We start from the raw sequence: 27,044 nt of genomic DNA on the forward strand, positions 1-27,044 counted from the left end.
TTATGATTTAATAAAAAAATTAAAAAAAAAAAGACAAAAAAGTCAAAAAAAAAAAAAAAAGAAAAAACATTACTACATTGTCACTGCACAGGAAACGGTTTTAAAAATAATTTTATATTTGCCATTTACACCAGCAGATGGCGCCAAATATCCACAAACAATTTAACCAGCTTTCTCTTTTGTGGATGGAGGGGGTATCCACCTATAAGGAAGTACACATGTATTACCTTATATTCCTGGACCAGTCCATTCTGAGTGTCTTCTGGAGGTGGCTGCCAACTAACAAGGATTGCAGTTCCGTTTCCATCATTCTTTGATACGGTTACACTTTGGGGTGGGGCACTGGGTGCTATTAAATTGTTTTTAAAAATACATTATATTAGTGAACACACTAGAACCTTGAAAGCAGGTAATTAATATCCAAAACTCAAGCATAACTATATCAATATTACACAGATGTTTTAAAGATGCATTTAATCCACTTCTATAAAGTCCCAAGCTACGTTTTTCTTCAATATTTTGAACCTATTGTTATTATAAATTTTCCATAACTAAATGCGTCATTTACATATAACATCCCAAGAAAGTTCCTATTTATCCAACCTTGTAACCCTAGTCTCATGTTCTCCCTAAAATTGTTCAAAAATATGAAGATGAATGATAATCAGTGATAATCATTTATATAGCGAAAGTGACAAAGACATGTCAAGAAAAATTGTGTGTGTTTTTTAAGAGTATAGTTATGACATGTAACCTTTTACCTTCATGTAAATATTAATGTTCACTTTTCAGTTATAGGGTGGCTTGCCATACTGGTCTGCCTATAAGTAAGGGGTTTCCAAGGACATGAGGTATTAGAAGAAAATGCCAACCCCAGAAATTCTCAAGCAAATCAAAACATTATTCATGTTATTCACAAATCATGAACCAAAATAGCTTTCCATAAATATATGGCAAAAATGAATTGAAAGGAAACTGAAAACAATTCCATCTTTAAATGTGAATTTTAGTCCCAAATAATTCAATATTCTCTACCTATGCCATTAAATAATGTAATGGTCCTATTTACACATTTTTATACAGGCCACTACTGAAACAAGATTATTGCATTTTATTGTTTCTAGTTGTTTTAATTCAACACATTCTCATAGCAGAATATATGTTCAATATCAAGACCGCTAACAATTAATACCACTATTAACATTTCAACAATTTCAATTAAGTTCATAAAAGCCTAACAAATATACTGTAATGCACAGAAGTCACACACTTTATCATACTTGCCTTCTTCTAGAGTTTTGGCAAACTTGATTTCACTATCTGCTCCTTGAAATTCATTAAAAAAAGGGCGAGCCTTAATTTCATAGTTGACTCCCTTTCTGAGATCGGGGATGACCACACTATTTTTGGTTGGGGTTCTCACTTCAAAAACTAACCACTCTGATTCACCATAGCTGGCTCCGGATGGCCGATAGAGAACCTTATATCCCTGAATATACTGAGATTGTTGGTCCACCTGTTAAAATGACAAATAAAAATATAATCATTTATACATTTTTATTGGTTCATTGGAAAATAATAAAAATTCTATATGATAAAATGCAATAAAGTCTATCTGGTTTTATCCCACAATTTTCTCATTCGTATAAACAGAATACTAACAATAACCCACTATCTTTTGTAAGGTGATACTAATTTCTGTGCTTCATGCTCAAGTGTGAGGCATCATGGTAGTTCTGAGACACATCATCTAGAGGCATGCCGTGGCCAAGGGGAATATTTCTAAGTTTACTGCTTGGGAATATTTCTAACTTTGATAAACATCCATGTGACAACGGTCCTATCACAGGTTACATACTCCTAGTTAATTATGGTGTTTCTTCCCCCCCTGAGAATGGTAGTGTTCACTATTGCTGCATAATAGAAAAAATACACACATGACAAAACTTTTCTCTGTTTAAAGCCAGACCACAGCTACCATAACAAACAGTGCTTACATTATAAAGTTACCATTAGTGCAGAAGGAAGAAACAGGTAGTTAAATTGTATACATATCTCTATATAATTATATATATATAGTGATCTCACAGAAGTCACCTGCTTATTAAAACTGAGCTCAAATATTGCAACAACAACAACTCACTGTCCAGTGCACTTCGATTGAAGAGGAAGAAAGGATGGTTGGGTTGTGGAGGTGCAGGACAACATTTCCCAGTTCTCTCTGGACCTGCTTGTGGTCCACCCCCTGACTTGTTGGCGGAACATCTGCAACAATTCAAGAAGACGGTGTCAGGTGCCAGGCGCTGTGACTGAACTGAATGAAAGCGTGGGGAAACCATCCTTTCATTCACAGCGACTTTCGGAAAAGGAGAATCATTGGGATTATGAAGCCAGTCTGTGATACAGAGTAAAATAGGAACAAGTTAACCTTTTTATTAGGATGAAAGAGAGAGTGAGAGAGTTGGAAGGAGAGAGTGTGAGTGTTTTCAAAGCCAAAAAGAGCAGCAGGCAAAGATAACAATGGCAAATAGCACCATGTAACGGCCCCTCCTACCACGTAATGATCACTTCTTTGCTAAGAACGAGGACACTAGTGCAATGCCCTCTGAGTTTGTTATAACCTTCTGTGCATGAAAGAAAAGAGCTGGAAATTACAGCAGCATGGCTGGAGAATGGGGGGGAAATGGAGACACGCTGAGAGAAAAGCAAGTACCAAAAACGCCAGACACCTTCCATCATGTGAAATCAACTTACATAACATTCCCCAGTGGTATAGGTGGAATGTTAGTGTTCACTATGGGAGATACAGAGTGATCACTTACGTAATATCAAATAATGCTGATTAGATCCACGAGAAAAGCACACAGCATTTATTTAATTGATGATTGAGTTTAGTTATAATATCAGAGCAAAGAAGGTTTAATAAAATTTCTTAAATCTCAGGGGTGGCGCCTGTGGCTCAGTGAGTAGGGCACTGGCCCCATATGCCGAGGGTGGCGGGTTCAAACCCAGCCCCGGCCAAACTGCAACAACAACAAAAAAATAGCCGGGTGTTGTGGCGGGCGCCTGTAGTCCCAGCTGCTTGGGAGGCTGAGGCAAGAGAATCGCGTAAGCCCAGGAGTTGGAAGTTGCTGTGAGCCGTGTGATGCCACGGCACTCTACCTGAGGGCGGTACAGTGAGACTCTGTCTCTACAAAAAAAAAAAAATTTCTTAAATCTCAAAAACTCCAACATTTTAGCAATGAGACTAAGAACACGGTAAGAATGAAAGCTTATTAGGGTTAATTTATGTTGCACTATTTTTTCCCCTGGCAATAAATATTTTTATTTACTAATGTCTGTGCTCAGCAAAAATTGCCCTTTCTAAAGAGGTTTTCTAAATACAGATGTTTTGCTTTGTATAAAATAGTAAAAGAGAGTACAGGATGAGGAGGGTAAGAAAATGAATATTTGTTTTGCATCTAGAATTCTCCTTCTTTGACTAGGGTATGTTAGCGCACATTCTGGGTTACTCACTATGCCATGAGAAGTTAGTTTTCTGAATGGTTAAACACCTTCAAAGGAGTGACCATAGACAGATAGCAAAACCACCAATATTAAAAATGAGATGGATAAGTATCTCTGACAGAATCCAGAGATGCCTGGCATGGGGCAGAGAGGACAGATCAAAGGTGACGTAAAACACTCTTACACATCATTCAACATACATATATACACACACATACATATATACAGGTTTTTAAATTTTGCTTGTTTATAAGTTTAATTTATATATACCTAACAAATAAGCAAAATTAGAAAAACAACTGAGATAATTCTAAATCGTATACTCCACTACACCTTACAAACACTGTTGCTAGTAGCGGCCCCCAGGATAACTGTTATCACAGCCTGTATAGCTAGGAAACACTTGACTGTCACCTTTCTATCTTTTCCTCACCTACTGGTTTCAATAACTTTTATAAAAAGATATCATTTATCCTTAGGGTAAGAGTGAAGTACTTGGAGTGAAACAGATTTGGGCTGGGACCCCTCCTCGGCAACTTAAAAACCAAGTAACATCGGGAAGATTTCTTAACATCACTTTTCTTCGGTTTCCTTAGGTGTCCAATGGTGACAACAAATGTAGCTACTCCTGAAGACAGCTGGAAGAAACGCCTAGGGGTAAGAAATAAAAAGGATTTCCGCTCCCCCCTCCCCCATCCCTCGGTTAACTATCTTTTTATGGTAAATCTTTTATCACAGTAGAAGAATAAGCTAGAATTCTTTTAAGGCATTAACTTTTGTTCAATGTTTCACACTGAAGTAATAATATCACAGAATCACCAAATACAAAGTATCAAGATATTTCTCCAGCATCCTGAGAAACAACTTAGCATTAAAGAAACTCAGCCTTGCAAATGAACCAAGCACCTTCAACAGGCACTGACTCCAAGTACCGGCATCTATCCAAACAGTTCTCTGCACAATGGTCATTCTAGTCTCTACAGTTTATTTATCTCAGGATATAATCATAAAAGGCCTTTCTTGAGGGCAGGGGTTGGGCCAATCTTTGTGAAGCCATTTTACCCAGCACAGTGCTACATGTATGTACATATATGAGTGTGTGCGTATGTGGTATATTTAATAAATACAGGTTGAATTCAAATGTAATAATGTGTGAAAAACACACGTTGTATCAGCTTCCAAACATTTCCATCATATATAAGCTCTCATGCTCAGGGAATCATCTGCCTTTTAGGAAGTATTTCAAATACAGAAATAACCATTTTGTAAGTAACTACCATGATTTGCATCTTCATTCCTGATTTCTCTGGTTTGAGAGTAACCTGCTAGTCAATCCCTTCAGGAAAATCACTAGATTCCCCCAACAAGCATATCCATTTTGGCACTAGCAGTCTATAACAGTATTTTACAAAATTTCACATTGGAGAGAAAAGTGGAAAGTAAGTCATTTATGTGCAGACCTATTAATTGGTCCTGCTCCCCTTTTCCTCCTCCTGAAAAAACAAAAACCAAACCCCCCAGCTATTATCATGTATGTACAAAGCTCTTTCCAACATTTAGAATTGGAATTAAAAGAAACCTTAGATGTTGTTTTTTACAACTGTACTCTCATAATCCTCAGGCTCTGAAGGGAGATTATTCAGTCCTCACTCATTTACAATAACTGGTATCTTCTTATAGGTATAATATACATCCTGTTACATTTCGTGTGTACACATACTCTTTGAAAAACAGAGCTGAAGAGTGTTGAATGGATAGAACAGGCGTCCTCAAACTTTTTAAACAGGGGGCCAATTCACTGTCCCTCAGATGGTTGGAGGACCAGACTATAGTTAAAAAAAAAAACAAAAAAAAACTATGAACAAATTCCTATGCACACTGCACATATCTTATTTTGAAGTAAAAAACAAAACGGGAACAAATACAATTCACACCGCTTCACGTGGCCCGCGGGCCGCAGTTTGAGGACCCCTGGGATAGACTATGTGGCTGAGGAACAGTAACATGGGCAGCAACCACTTCATTCCAGCAACGCCGCCCCACCTACCAGCCACTCATCTCGTCTTCCTTGGATTAACAAATCTCATCTTTGAAGAGCGCGTCTTGATTACCTGTGACACAACTCTAACTCCAGCTGTGCATCTTTAACTCCTGACCCCGGCATGGTCATAGAGCTCTCTCTGTGGGGAAGGCTCTTCTGCAATCCTTCTTTAGAAATGGTCATAGAAATTATGCCTGCTCCCTTATGAATGAATTTCCAACATGTCCTTCCTCCGTATCCTCCCCCTTGGCATTGCTCCTTCCTGCGTTAGCCTTCAGTGCCCTCTTGTAGGCTGCCAGGGTTCCTGGGCTTACGGCGTCCCACAAGAAGTCCAAGAACTAACCAGCACAATCTGCTTCCCTGTTCCTTCTCTGTCGCCTGGAGCCAGAATAAGCATGGCAGTCTCTTCGCTTGTTAAGGAAAGAATATTGTGCTTGCTCTGACTTTACTCTTTTCTGAACTAACCATGCTTAGATTCCTGAATTTCTTTTCCTGTCATGTGATTGTTAAGCTTCTCGAGCAGCCTCCCCAACTAGCTACATTGTCTTCCTATCTTAAAAGTCTTAAAAGCCCTGTCTGAAGATGCAGGGCTCAGAACAGCCACACTATTCCATTTATGATCTGACCAGTTCTGAGAGAAGGAAGGTGGGGGGGGAGTTACAAGACCCAAAGGTAATTGTGCTAATTCCAGCTAAGACGACCCTTGTTCATCTGGCAACCACCTCTCTCAGTTGTTCAGATAGCTGTTTTAATTGACTTTCGACCCTGAAGTCTGCCCACCCCTGCAATCCCTGACATACCATCTCCTCTATTCCCTGTAAGCCTGGTGTCTTCAATCTATCCTTTCACAGCTAATTTTTTAAACCTAAATTCAAGTACCAGATCTTTTCATTTGCTCTATTAATTTTAATCTTGTTAGCACTGGCGCATCATTCCAGTCTGTCAAGATGTATTTAATTTAGCTTTTCCCATTTGGCATGTTAGCTATCTATCTCTGTTTTATGATATCCACAAAGTTTATGAATTTCCTCTATTTTTAATCCAGACGCTGAAGGAAATACAGGTCCAATAAGAAAAGCTTATGCCATAAAATAGAAAAAAAATCTGAATCTTGTATACTTATACATTGATTAGTCAACTTAATCTCTGTCTAGTCCTAAGGAGTGGGTGTAATACTGGAGCTTAGGAAAACCAACGTGCTCAAGGCCACATACAGTTAGTAGATTGAGGAGCTGAGATGAAAATCTTTTTTATTTCAAAGTTGTACACCTGTTTTTCTATATTTCTAGACTGCCAGTTGACACAGAATCATTTCATTTAGGTTGCTCCATGAGCTATTCAAGTTGTTTAAATTTTTTAAAAGACTCAAAATAACATTCAGAGAAAATGCTAACTACCTCCTCACAAGTGAGTGTATAAGTTACAAAATCGTTCATATTACTACAGGACAGAAAACACAAGCAGTAGCCAATAAAAACTTTCAGTAGAGTCTATTGGATAGAGACCATGGTACGGGGGAAAAACGTTTAAATTCAGTTTATAGCTGTCACAGTTTCTGCATTCTTTACAGATGTGTATCAGATATTGAAAGCCCCAAACCGCCTCCAGGCAGGCTCTACGGACAGTAAAGCTCCCAGTGAGGTGACTCATCATAGCCAAGCATTTATGGGCGTCACACAAGAGACAGACATGGGCATGTCCTAGGACTTGATTTGCTTTCTCTGCGATTTCTGAAACAAAAGTCCTTCCAAAAATATTGTTTATACACACTAAAAAAAGATACAACAAGCAACGTGGCTGGCACACCACCTCCCAACTAGAAGAAAAGTTGTTAAGTCTTTCAGTCATCTTATGGATAACTTGTTTCTATTATTATAAAAAAATTACAATTTTCCTTGGAAATGTATACCGTAAGGTAGAAACCTGATATTGCTGTACATTGAGAAACTATTTTCTTTATTTTTAATCGCTTCCTTCAAAAATTATCTTCCTTACTAACATAAAACAAGTACATTTTAATTCCAAAGACTTTATGTTTTGTTTTAAAGGTAAAGGTTGCACCAAATTCATTTTTTCCCCCATATACAAGTTTACTTCTATTAGAAGTTTAAAATAATAGGATGAACAAGAAGGCAGATAGGAGGAAATGAAATACTGGATCTGTTGAAAGCTAAAAATAATTTCTATTCACAAAAGATAAATAGCAATATAGCCCAAACGCTGCCTGAATGAACAAAAGCTCTAGTTACAGATGTTTTAGAAGCAGCTTTAAACATGTCAATTTTTCTTTTAATCTGTTTCTGTAACTCAGCTTTGACCAAAACATAGGTGTTTTCCATTTAAAAATGTCATATATTATGGTTCATGTAATTGACAATTAAAGAAAGGACAAGCAATGTAAAGGCCTCAAGTATATTTCCCGTGCTTTGTAGGAGGCTGAGTGCACAGAGAGATTAAGAAAAAATTTCCAGAAATCTCTTACACTTGTGTGATTTTGAGAGAGTATTATTTGATTAGGGCTGCAATTCTAAGAATTTACCCAGAAGGTTATTAGTCCTGAATTTAAACATAAATAAACTATATTTCAATTTTAAATAAAATGGTAATATGATTAAGATTTTACACCCACATGTAACTATGTTTAAAAGTCAATGACAAATTGAATAGTATACACAAATATTCACATAATATTTTTGTCTTAGTGAATTTGTAGTTTAAAGAGAAACAACTCTCATTAATCTTATCTTGGCATGTTTAGTCCAAAAAACAATAAAGTTTGTGGATACTGTGTTTGTGCATTAAAGATTAATTAAGCAACGTGGACTACAGATTATATTATGAATATATAATACTAGTGTGTAGGACAAATTATTTTCCTGTGCAATTATAACATTGTAAGGATAAGTAGGTGTCACAAGGTTAAGTAAATCAATATTTACCTTGTGTTTTCACTGGATCTGATATTTGGCTTGGATCACTAATTCCATATGCATTAGCTGCCCTCACCAGGAAGAGGTAAATTGCATTAGGTTTGAGTCCTTTAATAGCAAAAGTTTCTGTTTTCACGTTCTCTGCAACGGTCTGCCAGCTGCTACCGGAAGCATGGCTGAGGAGAGGCACACAAGTTAGAACACGCAAACTGAATGTTACATCAAACAAGAACAGCTAGGAACATCCTCTTCACTCTACCTGAAGGCTTCTATAATATAAGATGTTGGAGTTGCTCCTGAATTCAAATTTGGTTGCCATGATAATGTTACTGTATTTCTGCTCACGTCCGTGACTTCAGGTTTTGAGGGGGCACTAGGGATTAAATTTGGATCAGTGGGTCTCGGAGGTTGGACTGGAACTCCAAATTCTAACACACGAGAAAAAGATAAGAGAAAGATGTTTACCCACGTGCAGATAAGCTAGTAAGTATAGGTGAAATATCCATACATAGACCTACTCTGAGACCAGGACATTTAATTCATCAATTTACCAGCAAGTGAACGACGGCGTTTTAAGCTTTATTGTAAGGCAGAGATAAGACCTAATTTACCTTGGACTTCAATGTAAGCACTCCATGTCGCTTCGCCACTGGGGGTCGACGCCATGCAGGTGTACCGACCAGTGTCGCCCAGCTGAGAATGCAGACAGAAAATAAATATTTGGAATAATCAAGAGCTCACTGGGCTGGAAAAGTAATTACAGGTTTGTGTATGGTCCGTGAATAAGGATAACTGCATTAAAATGTGCTAACCAGAAACCGCCTCTGAATCGAATATATTTTTATTGAATCTGAAGGAAAATACTGCATGGAGCGAGAAGAACAGGGATCTGATGTGATCATTCTAATTATATAATAAACACATAATATGAACTGTACTAATGTATTATTATTATTATTATCAATGTCAAAAACAATAAATGCTTAGATATATGGCTTCAAATTACATCTTTATGTTTAATATGTTACATAATAAGGGTAATAATGTTTTGCCAGTGACTATTCTTGGATTTCCATAGTTTAGCAAAGATATGCCTCTATGGCTATAGGAGATAAACAGATATTTATAGAAATGGGATAGGTAAAAAGGATTTCTTCTTAAAGTACTCAGCTCCCCCATCATTTTTTTTAACCAAGAATTTAAGGCAGTTTAAAAAGTCAAAAACCAAACTCTCGCTAGAACGAATACTTTTTTTTCTTCTACCAGGTGTCCTATCAGTCACCCACAAACTACCCTACTTAGAGAAAAGGGGAAATTATAGCTAAAGGTACCTTTATTTACAAAATATTCATTACAAAATTTTACAAAGTATTTATAAAATATTCCCTAGGTGTTGGCCCACTTCTTTGAAAAACTTTGTCATAATTTTTTTTATCTGTCATTTCTCATTTTCTCTATGGTGATATTAGGGGTGATTTTTAGGACTCGCTGTGAAAACGGAATGAAAGAAAACACAGACTGATCTCACGGCTCACTTTAAAACCACCGGCACCGTCATAGACCCATACATGTCTGCTTAAACTAATGACTCTAACTATATATATAACTAATAACTCTAACTTCAAGTAACATTTGACAAAGCAAAGATGCTGTCATCTTGCTCTGGCAATCGCAGTAACAGAGTTATCACAAAACAGCTGTCGCAAATAAGGACGACATGTAAACATTGGAGGCTCATAAAGTGAACTGAGATGCTGATCCAGAACTCCAAAGGAGCCATCTGTAATAGGTAACAAAGTCATGGAAATTTATGTTTACTGTTATCAAGACTATTCTTTCATGTGCTCTGGGAACTTGCCTGATCTTGACCTAAAAAATAAATGAATAGGGTGGCACCTGTGGCTCAAAGGGGTAGGGCGCAGGCCCCATGTGCCAGAGGTGGTGGGTAAACTCAGCCTCGGCCAAAAACTGCAAATAAATAAATAAATAAATAAAAATAAAAACAAAACAACACAGTCCTGAAATCGTAGGCACAGAGTGTGATGCCCTGGGGGAGGGAAATGCCTAAACTGCTCTCCTAAACATGTGGGCATCGCATCATGTAACATTCTGATTTTGAAATATACACTCAGTGTATACAATGCCTTATATAATTGTTTTTGTTTGCATGTATAGAATTTTGTACCTATAAAATTCCGATCTAATTGCTTATAATACAAAAACTGTTTAAGTATATTGCACATAAAATGGTCCTGGAAAATCTTGAAAAGTGCTTGGAAAGTATTTATTCTCCCACAAATCCCCATCTACTTTCCTCAGTTGGTTCTTAGAAATCTTTTTTTCTCTTCCAAATCACCTTAAATTACCTGCTGTGGGCTAATTTATGAATCAGATCATCTCAAATGTAGACACTGAAATGTCTGCAAAATAAAGCATCAAAATAAAAAATGCACTGATGATTTTAATTCAGCATTTATTACACCCCAAATCTAAGATTTCAACATAAAACAAAATCAAAGTGCAGCAAAACAGGAAGCTTGGGGTGTGGCTCCAGTTACCTTAGCATATCGGATCTGCAGCACCCCGTTCTCCAGCTGTTTGATTCGAGAATCCTGGGTTGAAACAAGGACCCCATCCTTTCTCCACAGAATGGTGGGCAGTGGACTGCCCGTGGCCACACAGCTGAGAACGAAAGTACCATCTACTGCTACAGTCTGATTCACAGGACCCTGCCGAATAACCGGGGGAGGCCGGTCTGCAATCACTGCCAGAAGAAAGAACAGAAAATAGATTTCTGCAACTGGAAACAATTTGCTAATCATTCAAGCAACAGCAGTTGCTATAGTCTTTGAAACAAACTAAAGATAATTAAACAAGTAATCAAAGTAGGAGACATGCATTATTCAGAATGCATTTCTATCATGCTCTGATTCCGAATATAAAAATGAGATACAATGCTTTCCTTTCAAACCACCAGCCACTGACTGAGTTTGTCCACTGTCAAGGGACCTTTTCAATTTAAGAAAGAGCTCAGGAACTAAATTAGAATTGTGGGTGGTGAAGTAGATGTATAGTGGTGAAGATGGAATGCTGTACTATTTAAACGTTAAAATTAAACAAACTCTAGTCTCTAACCAACTGAGCTAACTGGACATCCACTAAAATAGTAGAATTGGAACATTCCCAACCCAAATAAATGTTAAATGCTGAGGTGATGAAGACCCCAATGACCCCAATTTGATTGATCACACTGCATGTCTGTATCAAAATATAATATGTACCCTATAAAGATATACACCTATTATGTACCCATAATAATTGAAAGTAAATTTAAAAAAGTTAAAAAAAATCAAAACCCACTTATGCCCAAGGAACATACAAGACAAACTTTAATAAGTTAAAACAAAGACATCTCATAACTATTTTACATCTAACAGGAAAAAAAAATGATGGTGTCATAACAGCATGTTGGAATCAGAAAGAGGCTTTTTAGACTTTCATAACTTAAAAATCAAGATGATTGAGCACCCTGTGTCTTTTTATCTTTTAATTCTTTGTATTGAAATACAATGAATTCACTGAAACTGAAATATCACTCAAATACATTGTTGGTAGGCTGATCAAAAAGGCAGGTCAAGATGATAATATACCTTGGCAAATACTATACTTTTCTGTCAAGATTAATAAGAATGGAAAAACACCTCTGTTAAATAATAGTTTTAATGTACTATGAAAAGTAACAATGGCAGGCGATTTATTATTCCTTTTGTGTGAAAAATTTAAAAGCTAAAAGCTTTATCTGAGATAAATTCATTAGTCTACGGAAAAACCTAAAATAACTGTGGTGGAACTGGAATAAACCCTGCATTTGAGAAATGTTCCCATCTCCTGACTTAGGCAATTTATGTGCCTACAGATATAATTTAACTAATAAAAAGAAAAAATAAAATCTCATAATTTTTCTTTAAAAACCCAGAGGTTAATTAAAGTTTTAAAAAAGGAAATGTGGAAAACAAGATTCTAAGAAGTTGCCTGATTAAAGGAAACTGGTTGCCAAAGTAACTCAATTTTGGATATAATAATTTCCAAAGATAGATGTGTCATGTTCAAAGTTCTATGCACCAAAGATTTTCACAAGCTGGAGTCACACTTCAGTTTGTTCCATCATTTATCATGTGATAATTATTAGTTTTGTGCCTTCAAACTGAAAAAAAAACAGGGAAGCAATGGAGTGAAATCAACACTGCATTTACGCACTACCCTTCCAGCTCTCTCCAAGCCTTAGTTACCAGCGTGAAAATTGCTAATGCCGGGGGGCATATTAGAAGGCTGAAGCTCGATTCTTGGTTGGAGTATAGCAGATACTTCATGGTGGAAAAATCTAGGCCAATAATTTCTTTGTTTAGAATTATGAAATCCTTTGTACATTATCTGTTTAGATTGTCTAAAGTAAAATCAGAGGGCCCTCCTGATAAGTATCATAAAAAGAATGAAAACATTTTATTATACTGTGGTTTTTGTAAGACCACCTGTGTTCCTTTGATTGTAAGACTGAATGAATCCAGGAACAGAGCGCTTCTCTACAACTGATTATCATTAAGTTCAGTAAAAGAGTGGTTTACATTTGGCGGTCTTTTTATATTTATAAGTAATCCAATAGCTGGGGATTTATTTTTTTAATATCTCTTTAGTTCTTTGAAATTTGCAACATATTTGGCATTATCTAAATCTCCCCATTCCATCCTAACCAAGTTTTTTTTTTTTTTTTTTTTTTTTTTGGTTTTGAGTTTTATTTTGTTGCTGTTGTTTCAGACAAAATCTTACTTTGTTGCCCTGGCTAGGGTGCAGAGGCATCGTCATAGCTCATTACAACCTCAATCCTCCTGCCTCCGCTTCCTGAGTAGCTGGGACTAAAGGCGCCTATTGCCGCACTCAGCTGACCTTTCCATTTTATAAGAGATGGGGTCTCGGTCTTGCTCACACTAGTCTCTGGAACTCCTGTTTGCAAGTGATCCTCCCCACATTTCAACTTCCCAGAGTTGCGATTATAGGCATGAGCACTGTGTCTGGCCCTCAACCCAGTTTATTGATGCTATTTCTCTGTCATTTATTCAGGCATAATTTACAATGCATAGCAGAAAAAGGTCAGTTTCATCATCTGCCATATGTCTTTGAACAAGTTCCTTAATATCTCTAAGCCTCAATTTTTATCTGTAACATGAGGATAATAATAAATCAGGGGATCTATATGAAGATTTAAATTTGCTAATCGTAAAAAAAAGGATAGATATGTACGTGTGTGTACTGTGATATTACTGTTTGACCTTTCCAGGAAAATACTAGTATGCACATCAGAGATGAAAGATTTAAGAATTCATTAAAGCAATTCCACGTTCTTAAGTAAAAAAATAAATAAATAAAAATAAACATTTTTCTGGATAAATATCTTAACACAATAACTAAGAAAATGCCGTGAAGGCTATGTTAAACAGTTTGATGAAAATATTTCAAATTGTATATAAAACCAGAACATTGTACCCCATGATTGCACTAATGTACACAGCTATGATTTAATAAAAAAATAAATGAATAAATATTTTGCTGTTGCCATGAATTAGAATAAAATACTGATGAAATGTGTAAACTTACACACACCAAAGAATATAGTATATTTATGAGATAAACCTCAAATTAACATCTAGGATCTTATACCGGAATTGTTAGAATGAATCATCAAACAATAAAATAGAAAGTGTAACAAAAAGAAATGTTTAACAATGTGAATAGGCATCTATACTTGGGTGTAAGAAAAACCCTGCAGAAATGTTTCTTCTCTATTCTATGCGATCTAGTAGCCGACAGCTACAAGTGGCCACCTAACACCTGAGTATGACTGGTGTGATCGATGAACTTGAAGTGTAATTTTATTTAATTTTAAGTAGTTTAAATTCAAATTTAAATAGCCACATATGGTATGCAGATATGGTAGTGGACAGTAAAGTCTTATGTTACTTGGTATAAATCTTGGTTTTGCTACTTAGTATCAGTGGAATTGGGATATACTGCTTCAATATTCACTGCCTCAGTATCCTCATCGGTAAAATAAGGTGCAGTTAGGAGAGTAATTGGTGGGACCACACCTACAGTGCATCTTACAAGGGTATCCGTGAAATTTACTAGGTGTAGAATATAAATGTCTTAACACAATAACTAAGAAAATGCCGTGAAGGCTATGTTAACTAGTTTGATGAAAACATTTCAAATTGTATATAAAACCAGCACATTGTACCCCATGATTGTATTAATGTACACAGCTATGATTTAATACAAAAAATAAAAAATAAAATAAATAAAATTGTTCCTGTGTGAAAAGTTCTTAGTAAATAGTATCTGGCACTAAGTAAGCACTGAATAACTGTAGCTTATTATTAAGTATTATTATTGTAGTAACAGTGGTAGTAATAATGATGGTATAACCAGTATTACAGGTATAACAGATGGTATTAACCTTGTTACAGTAAAGTTGATAAAAGTTTGCCTATTTTCCTCCCAAATTCAATGAAAGACTTCAAAACTGCCAAATGAGGGCATCTATCACAACGTAATATTTCGACACCTTACAAATAACAATCATGAAGTACACTACATATAAATATATTAATGATGTACTTTTAAGTGAAAAAGAAGAACACAAAATGACATGGACATGCTTATTCGGCCATGAAAAATTTACACATATGCCAAAAAATATTCTAGTTGCAGACCACAATTATCATCCATTTACATGTGTTCAAACATCCTCTTAACTTGGATAATCTACGAGTTAGGCTGTGAAATATTATTATCCCATTTTAGATGTCTGGGAACTTGAAGCTCTGTAAGTGCAAGTGACTTGTCCAAATCAAATATTTAGTAACTGGCAAATCTTACTTTCCTAAATATAAGATTACACACTCTGCACTATTTATCTGTAACTTTTATGAGATGAATACAAGTGATTTTAAATTTTACACACCACTTGATAATCATTCAATTCCTTTTCTTACATCTTAATAATGAAGAGAAGATTTTCAATTAAATAGGAGACATGTATTTGTACGTTCCTAAGTTAAATGTGATTAGTGATAGGTCACAGCTACGGAGAAGCACCATTTCACAGACAGCTACTACTTCTGTGCCTCACGTTTTATCCCGCGTTTGCTTTTCTCTGTTTGTAAACAATAAACAAAGTCGAGAAGCTAAAGTCAAATTGCATTTATGCCTCTCAGCATCCTCTTGACCTGAGTTAGTAATATATAAACATTGACATTGCCAGAACTCAGGATAATTATAGTTTTACCTAAGAAGAATGATTGTACAGTTTTAAGTTGTTTGCATAAAATCAATGAACTCTACAATAAAGAAAACACAACTTACAGGGCAGGACCAAAAGGGCAAACACAAAACTACCTTAAATCTCCCCAGAAATGGTAGAGTGAAACAAGACATTTACTGTCGGGAGTGAATTGGCGTCTAGGAATGAATTCCAAATTCACCAATTTAGGGTTTGTTTTTTTAAAAGATCAGTAAAAGTTCTATGCATGATCTATACTCACAAATAAAGCAATTCACCATAATGACATGTCAGGTGACACGTAGAAATCTGTGCTTTCAATTATAATCATGCATGTAAAGAATATGAGACACTTGAGAATATTTTAGAGTAGATTTTTTGTGTCTTTTCTCATACATACCAACAGACAGGTTGCTTTACAAAGATTCAATTATAAATGTATGTGCAATTCTATATTCTATACTTTTTATATGTATTGGTGATAGCAATCATTATCAAACTACTTACATGGAGTTCATAGTCATGATTTAATAGCTGTAACGTAGTTAAGACACTGTGGAAACCTTTTAGGTCCCTCTAGCTTTTTAGACTCAGCACATATGTATGTATCACAGACGGGAGTAAGAGTTTGAGCTTTTGAGTGAGACAATCCCAGTGTTGAATTCTCACTTAACCAAGAGGTAGTTGTTCTTTCCTTCCTTCTTTGTTTCATCTTCTCATTCAAAAAATAACTATTAAGCATTTAGCAAACGTCTGGTCCTGGATGGAGACTGGGTATATATTTAATCTGACTAGACAGACACAGATCCTGCTGTTATGCAACTTAATATCTCATGAAGAATACCAGAAAACAAACAGAAGGCAAAGAACCAAGGATACAGTCTGTTATTACAAGGCAGAGATGGGGGAGAGAACCTGTCTTTGAAGAATTAGAGAATGCTTTTTAAAGGAAATAGAATTTCAAGTTAGTGGAAACAACTTGTGCAGAAGTCTTAAGACAAAGGAAAAACATGACAAGCAGACTGTTAACCACGTTGAGGACATGTGAGCAACGAGGTGTTCTGAGCTGAGCATGGTGGGGTAATGAATTGTAAAGCACGTTAAGAAATACAAACTTTATCTGAGAACACTGGGAAACCCCATAATAAAATTAATGTTTTCAAGATAGTCCTCCAGAATTTCTTAAAATTCAAAATTATCTATAAAAAAACCTGACATCATACAAGTTTGAGAAAAACGTATGTAATTACACACTCACGAGGTCTGAAGTCTAATTGTTAATTAAAGAGAGTAATGAAGACCTAATAAGGAAAACTGCTCAAAACATCATACTTCAAGATGAAATATGAAATGTTTTCTCTCTGCGCTCAGAATTAAGAAAAAATATGTCCACTATCACCAGTTCTACTCATTGGATCAGGGATCACAGACTATGTAGAACAAGTAAAACAAATAAGAAGAAGAAGTAAAGCCACCTTTTTAAAAATTGAAACATACGATTAAAAATAATGAATGGGCCCGGGCACAGCGGCTCACGCCTGCTATCCTAACACTCTGGGAGGTTGAGGTGGGTGGAATGCCTGAACTTATGAATTTGAGACCAGGCTGAACAAAAAAGCGAGACCCCGTCTCTATTAAATATAGAAAAACTGAGGCAAGAGGATCACTTGAGCCTGAGTTGGAGGCTGGTATGATCTATGACGCCCTGGCACTCTACCCAGGGTGACAGCTTGAGATTCTGTCCCCTCCCCCGAAAAAGTGGATTTAGCAAAGTTGCTGGACAGAAGGTTAACATACAAAAGTCGACTGTACAGTTAGGCACTTGCCTGATACAATTCACTAATAAAATTTAAAATATCACAGTCACATCAAAAATCATAAAATACATTAGATATAAATCTACCAATATATATGGAAGACTTCTACCCTGAAAAGAATGCAATATGGAGAGGATTTAGATACCTAAATAAATAAGAGAGATATGTGAGATATATACTATTTTTTTAATTGAAAGACTCAGATGGTTTAATTGTTAATTCTCCTTATTCAATAATTTAAATAAAATGAAAATTAAAAACTCAAATATTTTTCTTTGTTTAAGGGTGGGCATTCATGTGTACCAAATTTTGACAAAATTTATTTTAAAATTCATAAGGAAATTCAAAGGCTCTTTAGTAGCATACCCAAAATAAGGAAAACAAAGTTGGAGATTTACACTACCAGTTTCTATGACTTACTGTTACATAAAGGTACAATAATGAACACAATGTGGACTGGCAGAAATAGGTCGCTGAAATAGACTAGAAAGACAGGAACAAGGCCCACCCATCTGTAGTCACTTGAGTTGTAATAAAACATCACTGCAGGTCAGAGGAGAAAGGTCAGTCTTTTCAATAAATTTTGTTAAAATTAATTTCCATATAGGGGAAATAAAAAGAACGTTGATCCCCAACTCACACCATACACCAAAATTAATTCAAGATGAATCAAAAACGTAAATCTCAAAGATATAAATAATAAAGATTCTAGAATAAAACAAGAGAACATCTTCATGGCCTCAAGGTAGGCCAGGACACTAAAAGCACAAACCATAAAACGAAAATAATATATTGGTCATCATTAAAATTAATTACTTAACCTTTAAAATCATCATCAACAGAATGCCTGGGAAGAAACGTTTATAATACGTAGCCTTGCATTTCAAGTGCATGAGAAAATAAAAAGAAAGCAAGTTAATACATATGTCTGTCATAAAGCAAAGCAAGATAAATTGAGGTCACATGCCCACTAACAGATATGTACAGAATTATTTAGCTTTACTAATAAAACTTCTAAACTGACAAAAAACCATTAATGGGAGATTATAGGAATAGTGTTCTACTATGTACTCATGCAATAAAATACTACACAGAAATAAAAAAGAATGAAATAACTGATGCAAACATTAATTTTACAGACACTATTTTAAACCAAACTTGCCATACACAAAAGATTATCTACTGTACGATAACATTTCGCCGAATTCCAAAAACAGGCAAAACTAATCAATGATGATCTCTGTGACAGAAAGGCATGTCAGGCTCAGCACCTGTAGCTCGGTGAGTAGGGCGCCGGGCACATACACTGAGGCTGGCGGGTTCAAGCCCCGCCTGGGCCTGCTAAATAACAATGATAACTGCAACCAAAAAATAGCTGAGCATTGTGGTGGGTGCCTGTAGTCCCAGCTACTCGGGAGGCTGAGCCAAGAGAATTCCTTAAGCCCAAGAGTTTGAGGTTGCAGTGAGCTGTGATGCCACAGCACTCTACTGAAGGTGACATAGTGAGACTCTATCTCAAAAAAAAAAGAAAGAAAAAGAAAAAAGAAAGGCATGTCAACTAGAAAAGCATCAACAGAAGACTTCTATGATCCTGGAAATGTTCCCTGTCTTTATTTGAGTGGTCATTACAGAAATAAATTTATGAAGTCGTGTTGGTTTCCTCTGCTTGCTTTACAGTATGTCAGTGTACATGGTTTGGAAGACAAGAGGGGTCTTGGGAAAAAAATCCCAACAACAAGAAAGTATAATTTGGGATGAAGATAAATAGGATGGAATCAGCAGATGATTACAGTTTCAGATTATAGGTGATGAGAACTGGGGGTTGAAAATGGGATAAAGACAATGGGATGGACTCAAAAGGTTACTAAATAGATACAGAGAAACAGGAAAATGAAGACTCAAAGATGACGTCACAGTTTCTAATTAAAGAAACGACAACTATTACATTGAATGGCTAAGTCATCATCTGAGTTTAGAGAAAAACCCTGTTTTTCTTTTTTTATTCCTATTCAATTTTCCTCCTTGAGAGGGGATGTTACTTTTTCACCTACTTTTTGGAATTTAAAGTAAAGACATAATTCTGATTGCTCCAATGAATTTGGTTTTTGAAATACCAAGCCCCTTACCACTATCATGTTTGTTTTTAGTTTTATTTTTAATTAGGAAGAATTTTTGGTGATACTTTCTTGGTAACATTTGTGCATGCAATATACCGTATGTACAGGGTGTCCATAAAATTCGTGTGCAATGTAAACTAGTCAATAAAGAAAAATACGTATAAATGTAGTGTATTTCATATGTTTACATTTTTAAAACAAAAAAATCTTTCTTTTCTGCCATCATCTTCTCAAATTATCAATACTGTCCATCGTTTGGATAGGAGATTTTTTCCTATCACCGTAACTTTATCATATGTTTGGTGTTAATTGATCATGTTTAAAGGAGTTGATAGAACAAAATCACATTGAGGAAAACTCATTCATTATTGCCCATTATGAGTTGTTAAGATTTTGGATTTATAACCAATTCATCTTGTCTCCTTAATTTAGAAGCAGGAGAAGAGTGGATAATTTATACTTAAAGAACGTAAAATAATTTTTAGTTTTCTAAAACCTATAAATATTCCTAGGTATGGCTATTTAGTATAAACTTCTCTTTGGATAATTATTATGCTGTTCTGAATCTGATGTGATGCTAGAAATTTCCAGTACATTGAAATTAAAGTAACAATAATTTTGAACTTCTTATTGTATTTACCTTTGGTTTTACGTCAAAATACCTGTAAGAAAACTTGTAAAGTTGCAAATAATTACGTCCACTGGCCCTCTTTTTAGATCTTAAGCCAAACTTGTACATTTCAAAATAAAATGCTTTACTTTACCATCTGTAACTTCCAAATATGCTTTTGTGATGATACTTCCAGCAACATTTAAGGTCTGGCAGATATAATAACCAACATCAGATCGCTGGACGTTAGTGATAGTAAGGTCACCCGTCTGGGAGACTGAAAATCGACTAGATGACTGGGGTGGCTGATAGGAGAAAAGCAGATTCTAGAAACCAAAAGGGTGGGGCGGGGACAAAAATAGGTTAATTGCAATGATACACTATTTTCGCATACAGAAATACACATTATGTACACAGGGATAGATGAAAAAAGTATACAAACATATGTGTACATCTATATATGTACACACACAAGTAAGCTAAATATTCTTTCCTCTTATACTCACACATATAGATATGTATGCTCATTAATATCTACATATATACATATGCACACAGGATTTAATATAGTATGAAATGGTCATTTAAAAATGTAAATAATTCTCAATATTGATATGTATTTTTATAACCATCAGTTTTCAAACAATACTAAATACATAAGGATATTAAATCTCATGAGAGTAAAAGTTTTACTTATTTATCAAACCAAAAACAAAAGCATTGCTTCACATGTATGTGACTATGAAGATTATCAATACTAAAAATTTTCACATAGAAATAAAATTAAATTTAAAAAATTCTGACATATTATATTCAAGGATACCATTTTGCCATGTAAATAAGCATCTCTGTTAGTCATTACAGTATAATATTCACTAATCTATACCAAACATCTAACATTTCCATATCTTGTTTCTCCTGCTAAATGGTAAAAACATCTGTTATGAAATTTTAAAAATTAATATACTGAATTTAATCAAAAGACCATGCTTCTAAGAGGAAGTGTATATTTCACACAAAATAATATAACATGTCACTGAATTTCATAAAACAAATAATGTCAAATATTTTCTCAACCAACCATAGTTGCTTTTTAAGAAAAGTTTCGGTGCCTTTTAACATATACCACTTTATGAAAGTTTAACTACTATTCTACGTATATAACCCAATGACAAAATTTTAAGAAACTAATAAGATGTATTAGTTAATTTAAACCAAAATTATTTGAAAATTTACTCTAAAGTTTGAATAACTTTAATGAATCATCTAAACGTTACTCTAATTAAGAGGAACTTACAGTGGAATTACTATTATTGTTATGTAGTTTTTTATATTATATACATACAATGATATACATACTGCTGCTCAATTAAAATATATTTTCTTGTCTTTAACTTGCTCTCAGTAAATGTAGGTCTTCGAAGCCAAATGGAATGTGTTAGAATCCACCAAGATAGGGTGGTGCCTGTGGCTCAGTGAGTAAGGTGCCAGCCCCATATACCGAGGGTGGCGGGTTCAAACCCAGCCCCAGCTGAACTGCAACCAAAAAATAGCCGGGCGTTGTGGCGGGCGCCTGTAATCCCAGCTGCTTGGGAGGCTGAGGCAGGAGAATCGCGGAAGCCCAAGAGCTAGAGGTTGCTGTGAGTCCTGTGTACATCATGGCACTCTACTGAAGGCGGTAAGGTGAGACTCTGTCTCTACAAAAAAAAAAATTTAAAAAAAAGAAAAAAAAAAAAGAATCCACCAAGATACTGGAGGACAAATGAGGGCCTATCTACAATAACCTAGTCAATATTTGGCTACAAACATGAAACCCAAAGCACTCGTGCAGCCATGACTCACGCATCACAAAGGCCATTCATGTGACCAAAAGCATGGACCCCATTAACACCTTGAAATGAAAAAGTGAACTGATGGCTTTGCCTGTGAAAGACAATTGAGTGCAGTCAGGTAACTACTTGTTTGTTATTCATGAGAGCATATTAAAAGTAAGACCATGAAACAAACAAAACACCTAACACTGATTTAAATAAAAATAAGAGGCCAGAAATAAATGTATTAAACATCATACATCAATGTATTCAACATCATTTTTTAGAAATATCAGAGTCAAGTGAAATGATCAAAGAAAGTAAGTCATTAAGAGAAGAGATAAAAATACACTTCAGACTGTTTTAAGATTTCCTGTCCAATAGTGAATATAGAGATTAAAAGAATGTAAATCTTTATATTCTAGTTTCAATGTATTTAGACAACTAATATGCTAGAAAGTAGGATGTGACAGCAAATGGTAATCATATATGATAGTTTTCAAATACTTGGAATATACTGAACTGTATTTAACATGACATTGATGTTAGACAGAATTTCATGCAGTTTAATGAGTCATAAGACTCTTCTCCTTATATGTTAGTCTCTTGAGGGTTTCAGAGAAATCATACTAAATAATCATCATCTCTGTTTTAAACATATGTAAATAATTCCAGATATGTGAATCATAGAAATGATAATTAGTTGAATTGTATCAGAATTAAAAATAAAGGTAGAATTTATAGAGTAAAACAGGATCAGGTCTATATACTCCTCTGTATACCAAAACTAGCTACAGAAAATTTCTCTGACAAATAAAACAACGAAGATAACTTTGTCTTCTGTCGCACTGCTGAAGTTTTCTAGGGCCCTGAAGAGATTTTTAAGTTTTAATGTAATAGCTGTAAGTAAGCACCATATTAATTTTTCTTCTACCTGGTTTTTGGCGATTAAAGGATTAGGAAAGGGTTGTACCTGACTCCCCTCTCTCCTCCAAAAAATTGCTGGTTGTGGGTTTCCAGTTGCTTCACATTGAAAAGTTACAGTTCGTCCCAAGGCAACGACCTGGTCACGGGGCTTCACAACAAAATGTGGAGGTTCTAAGGGAGATGAAACAGATCACACTGAGTCACAAACATATGCTTATTGTCCTAATTGAGATAATTTCCTGATATCCTAACTGCTTGTCCTTATTTTATACATGTTCTCTACAACAGTAATAATGTACCAATTCTCATCCTTAACTTGACACTAAATTGTTAAGTAAATATTTATAGAATGAGTTAGAGTTGTTTTGTGAAGAGGTTTTTTATTACTTGACCTTCTAAGATTAACCTTCATGTTAAAAAGAATTCTTGAACTACAATTTGACCCTTGATGTTCCAAGTATACCAGAGATTTGTATGAATCAATTTTTTCTCATTTAGATCTGCTTAAAGGTGAATGAACTTTAATCATACACACAAGGACCTCCTGATGTAAGCAAGTCATAAAATTACTTTAACTAAAAAGCTCTTGAAATGCTACCATGCAAATTATAACTATTTAAAATCTTAAGTCCAATTAATTGAATATAAATGAATTTAAAGCAATAGTGGAGAGTCAAATGGCTTCCTCATTTACATAGGCAAGGGCATGCTCAAACAGAATATATATGGAAATGAGGGCAAATTTGAAACATCTGCCCATCCTGCCATTATAATACTGCCAGCTTTGTCCAAACTGTTTGATTTATATAGCCTTAAACGGCCATTTCACCCAGCAGTAAATAGAGTGTCAGAAAATTGTGTCAGTTACATTGAGGGCGATGGCAGCCGAAAACATTAGGTGTGCTGATGGAGTCACTCACAGAAAAGAAGATGCTTGTTTTTTGGCTAAGACTTGAGCTTGGAAAAATGTACACTGAATTTAAGACTTTCTACCTATTGTTTACACTGCACAAATTCACCTCTTATCAGCTGTCTGAAACACCTAATTATTCTCTTCTCTTGTCTCCATTGAAATGGAAGTGAAAGAACATTTCAAGCTAGACATTTTAGCAGTTTATAAAGGACCGGGTGCTCACACTCCATTTTAAGACTTTCCCATTATTTCTAACCCTTTATTTCAAAACATTTCAGTTATTCCTATCAGTAACTCCTTGAAGAGTATATGAATCCAAAACTATATTCACATTGTATCTACAAATATCACTACTCTGTTCACAAGAGTTATGATTTCTTTGCTAATTGAAGGTCACTATTTGAAAGGGTCACTATTTTCTCTTGGTTAATATTTTCTGGTAAATTGCATCTGATATAAATATATAGTAGAATCACCCAAAGGACTGTAACAAACTGGTCAACATATGGAGATGGTCAACATAAGGAATTCCATTGAGTACATGTGGTCTATGTGTGGCCTATGAAAACTTATGGAGGTGGCCAGTGTAGGGAGGTGGTCAACTATGGAGGCTCTACTGTATATGTGTAATATAAATTATCTAATATGTAAATTTATAGTTTAATAATTATATAATTTTCAATAAAAATATAAGAAATGTACTTTAATCTGGGTACTTGAATATATAGGTCAGAAAGAGAACTTAAAGGCTTTTTATATGCAAATAATATATGTATATATAAAAACATGTAAAACCTCTTAAAAAGAAGTATATATAAAATGACTTGTCAATGATTGCATGATGGCAAAACTGAAAAATGTAATTAGATCTCTTAACTTCCAGATTAGAGCTCTTCCTTCTATATCCTTTTTAAAAAAAAAACAAAAAAACAAAAAAAAAAAACAAAAAACTGAGGTTTAGTAGAAATTATACCATTTGACGACAAAATTATAGGAGACCTGAAAAATCAGGTCAAATGCTTTCAAATGTCCTATAACTTATAAAGAGGAAAATACAAAGTTAGGAAATATAGTTTAAGTTTAATTTGGTAATGCTGGAGTTTTAGCTTACAATTAAAAAAAAACCCTGTAATTGTAATTGAGTGGCTTACAAATTTAGTAAACACTATCATTACCCAGGTATAATAACAGACATGTGCATCATTGTTTGAGATTTTCCTCCAGTGCAAATCCATACAGAAGCATTCTATTCTTTAGTCAATGGTTGGAATAATTGATGTAGAAATCAGACCAAGAAATTGAAAGGATTGATTGGATAAGAAACCAAACCAGACCAGAGTTTGGTTAGTTTCAATGAAAGAAATACAAATGATTAATTAGATAAGTGGGAGAATATGACTTTCCAATATGTAAGGAATTTGAGTAGGAAAATATAAATGTTCAAACCACTTAGTCAAGTAAAAACTTCGGGTGGTCTCTTTCCAAAATCTCAGAAGCATGTGTAAGAATGTGTGCCAGAATCTATGTTTCTTTTATAAAGTGCCAGTTCTCCTCAAACCTCAAAGACTTACTTGGGAACAAGGAATACAAACCCTCATGCTAACTACATTTATCCTGGAGCAATCCTTCCACACAGGATATTTGCCTGGAAATGAATTTACTACATTTTGTCGGCCTATTCTCAAGCCAACATCAACAGTGACATCAGCCACAAGATATGTCTTAGAAATACAACTTGAAAAAAAATCTCCTTCTACATGGATTTTAAATATCAGATGTAGATATGGCTCTAAGGAAAAAAATTTAATGGAATAAATATGCTTCTATCTATCAATAGATCATCATTAAATACCTATTTAGACGGTGAAGGCAGTCCATCATATGTACCTGCTTGATGTTTATAATGAAATATTGAAAATTTTTTTAAATACACAGTATTTAAACTTAATATAACCAAAAATGCTCATATAATGAGCATGGTATCAATATCATTTATGTTCAGGGTTGTAAATTTGGAAAATTGGACAAAGAGTAAATAAAGAAAAGCTACCTATAATTCTACCATGCAAACTGGATTATATGTTTTAAAATATTCTTCTATTATATAATTTTAATGACAGTATAATAATCAATATACAAATTATCTTAAATTATTGAACACATATCAAGTGTTTTAAATTTAGTTTATGTCTTTTTTTTCTTTTTTCTTTTTCTGAGACCAACCCTGGGTAGAGTGCTATGACCTCATAGCTCACAGCAACCTCAAACCCTTGGACTCAAGTGGTCCTCTTGCCTCAGCATCCTGGGTAGCTGGGACTAATTTTCTGTTTTTAGTAAAGACAGGGTCTCACTATTGCTCAGGCTGGTCTTGAACTCCTGAGCTCAGGCAAGCCGCCCACCTTGGCCTCCCAGAGTGCTAGGATTTATTATAGCTGTGAGCCTGGCCTCCATTTAGATTTTCTAATTATCATTATTAATAATAATCATAAGGTTTACATTCTTCTCAGAAGTATATTCAAGGTTATTTCCCAGAGGTAGAGGTACAAGGCCTGAAAATATGCAAAGATCTAGAGCATATTAATAAGTATAGTTAAATTGTGGTCAGGAAATTTCTTTTCTTTTTTTCTTTTTTTTTTTTTTTTTTTTTTGCAGTTTTTAGCCTGGGGCTGCGTTTGAACCTGCCACCCCGGGCACATGCGGCCAGTGCCCTACTCCTTGAGTCACAGGTGCTGCTCTGGAAATTTTTTTTAATCAACTGATACCTTCACTAATAGTTCATAAATTACCTTTACTCCCAAACCTCACATATACTGAACATTAACACATTTGCGGAACAAAAAATAGATTCTTCTTAATTAACTTTGTATATTACTAAAGTCCAACATTTTTCTTCACATACCTTGTCACTGAAATTCTATTTGTTATGGGTACTACAGTCATGGATTTACGTTTCCCTTTAGATTTCTAAAGGTAAGATTTTATCTAAAGATAAGATAAAACTTTGGCATTTCTCATGTATGTTATAAATACATTCTTTG

The 27,044-nt window shown here is 35.0% G+C and overlaps 1 protein-coding gene across 8 annotated transcripts in view; it reads right to left on the bottom strand.

Moving 5' to 3' along the window:
- Positions 1 to 27,044, bottom strand: part of ROBO1 (roundabout guidance receptor 1) — a 1,140,930-nt gene that overhangs the window by 67,444 nt on the left and 1,046,442 nt on the right. For all 8 annotated transcript variants that reach the window (XM_053565205.1, XM_053565202.1, XM_053565204.1 and 5 more), the window contains 9 exons: positions 23,140 to 23,264; positions 20,510 to 20,681; positions 11,037 to 11,242; positions 9,090 to 9,171; positions 8,738 to 8,906; positions 8,488 to 8,654; positions 2,144 to 2,265; positions 1,285 to 1,516; positions 228 to 349 (listed from right to left, as the gene is read on the bottom strand). In XM_053565205.1, the coding sequence (XP_053421180.1) occupies positions 228 to 349; positions 1,285 to 1,516; positions 2,144 to 2,265; positions 8,488 to 8,654; positions 8,738 to 8,906; positions 9,090 to 9,171; positions 11,037 to 11,242; positions 20,510 to 20,681; positions 23,140 to 23,264 (1,397 nt within the window). The remainder of the gene's footprint in view (positions 1 to 227; positions 350 to 1,284; positions 1,517 to 2,143; positions 2,266 to 8,487; positions 8,655 to 8,737; positions 8,907 to 9,089; positions 9,172 to 11,036; positions 11,243 to 20,509; positions 20,682 to 23,139; positions 23,265 to 27,044) is intronic.

The sequence above is a fragment of the Nycticebus coucang genome, chromosome 16 (genome assembly GCF_027406575.1).
Source record: "Nycticebus coucang isolate mNycCou1 chromosome 16, mNycCou1.pri, whole genome shotgun sequence".
In the NCBI taxonomy this organism is placed as follows: Eukaryota; Metazoa; Chordata; class Mammalia; order Primates; family Lorisidae; genus Nycticebus; species Nycticebus coucang.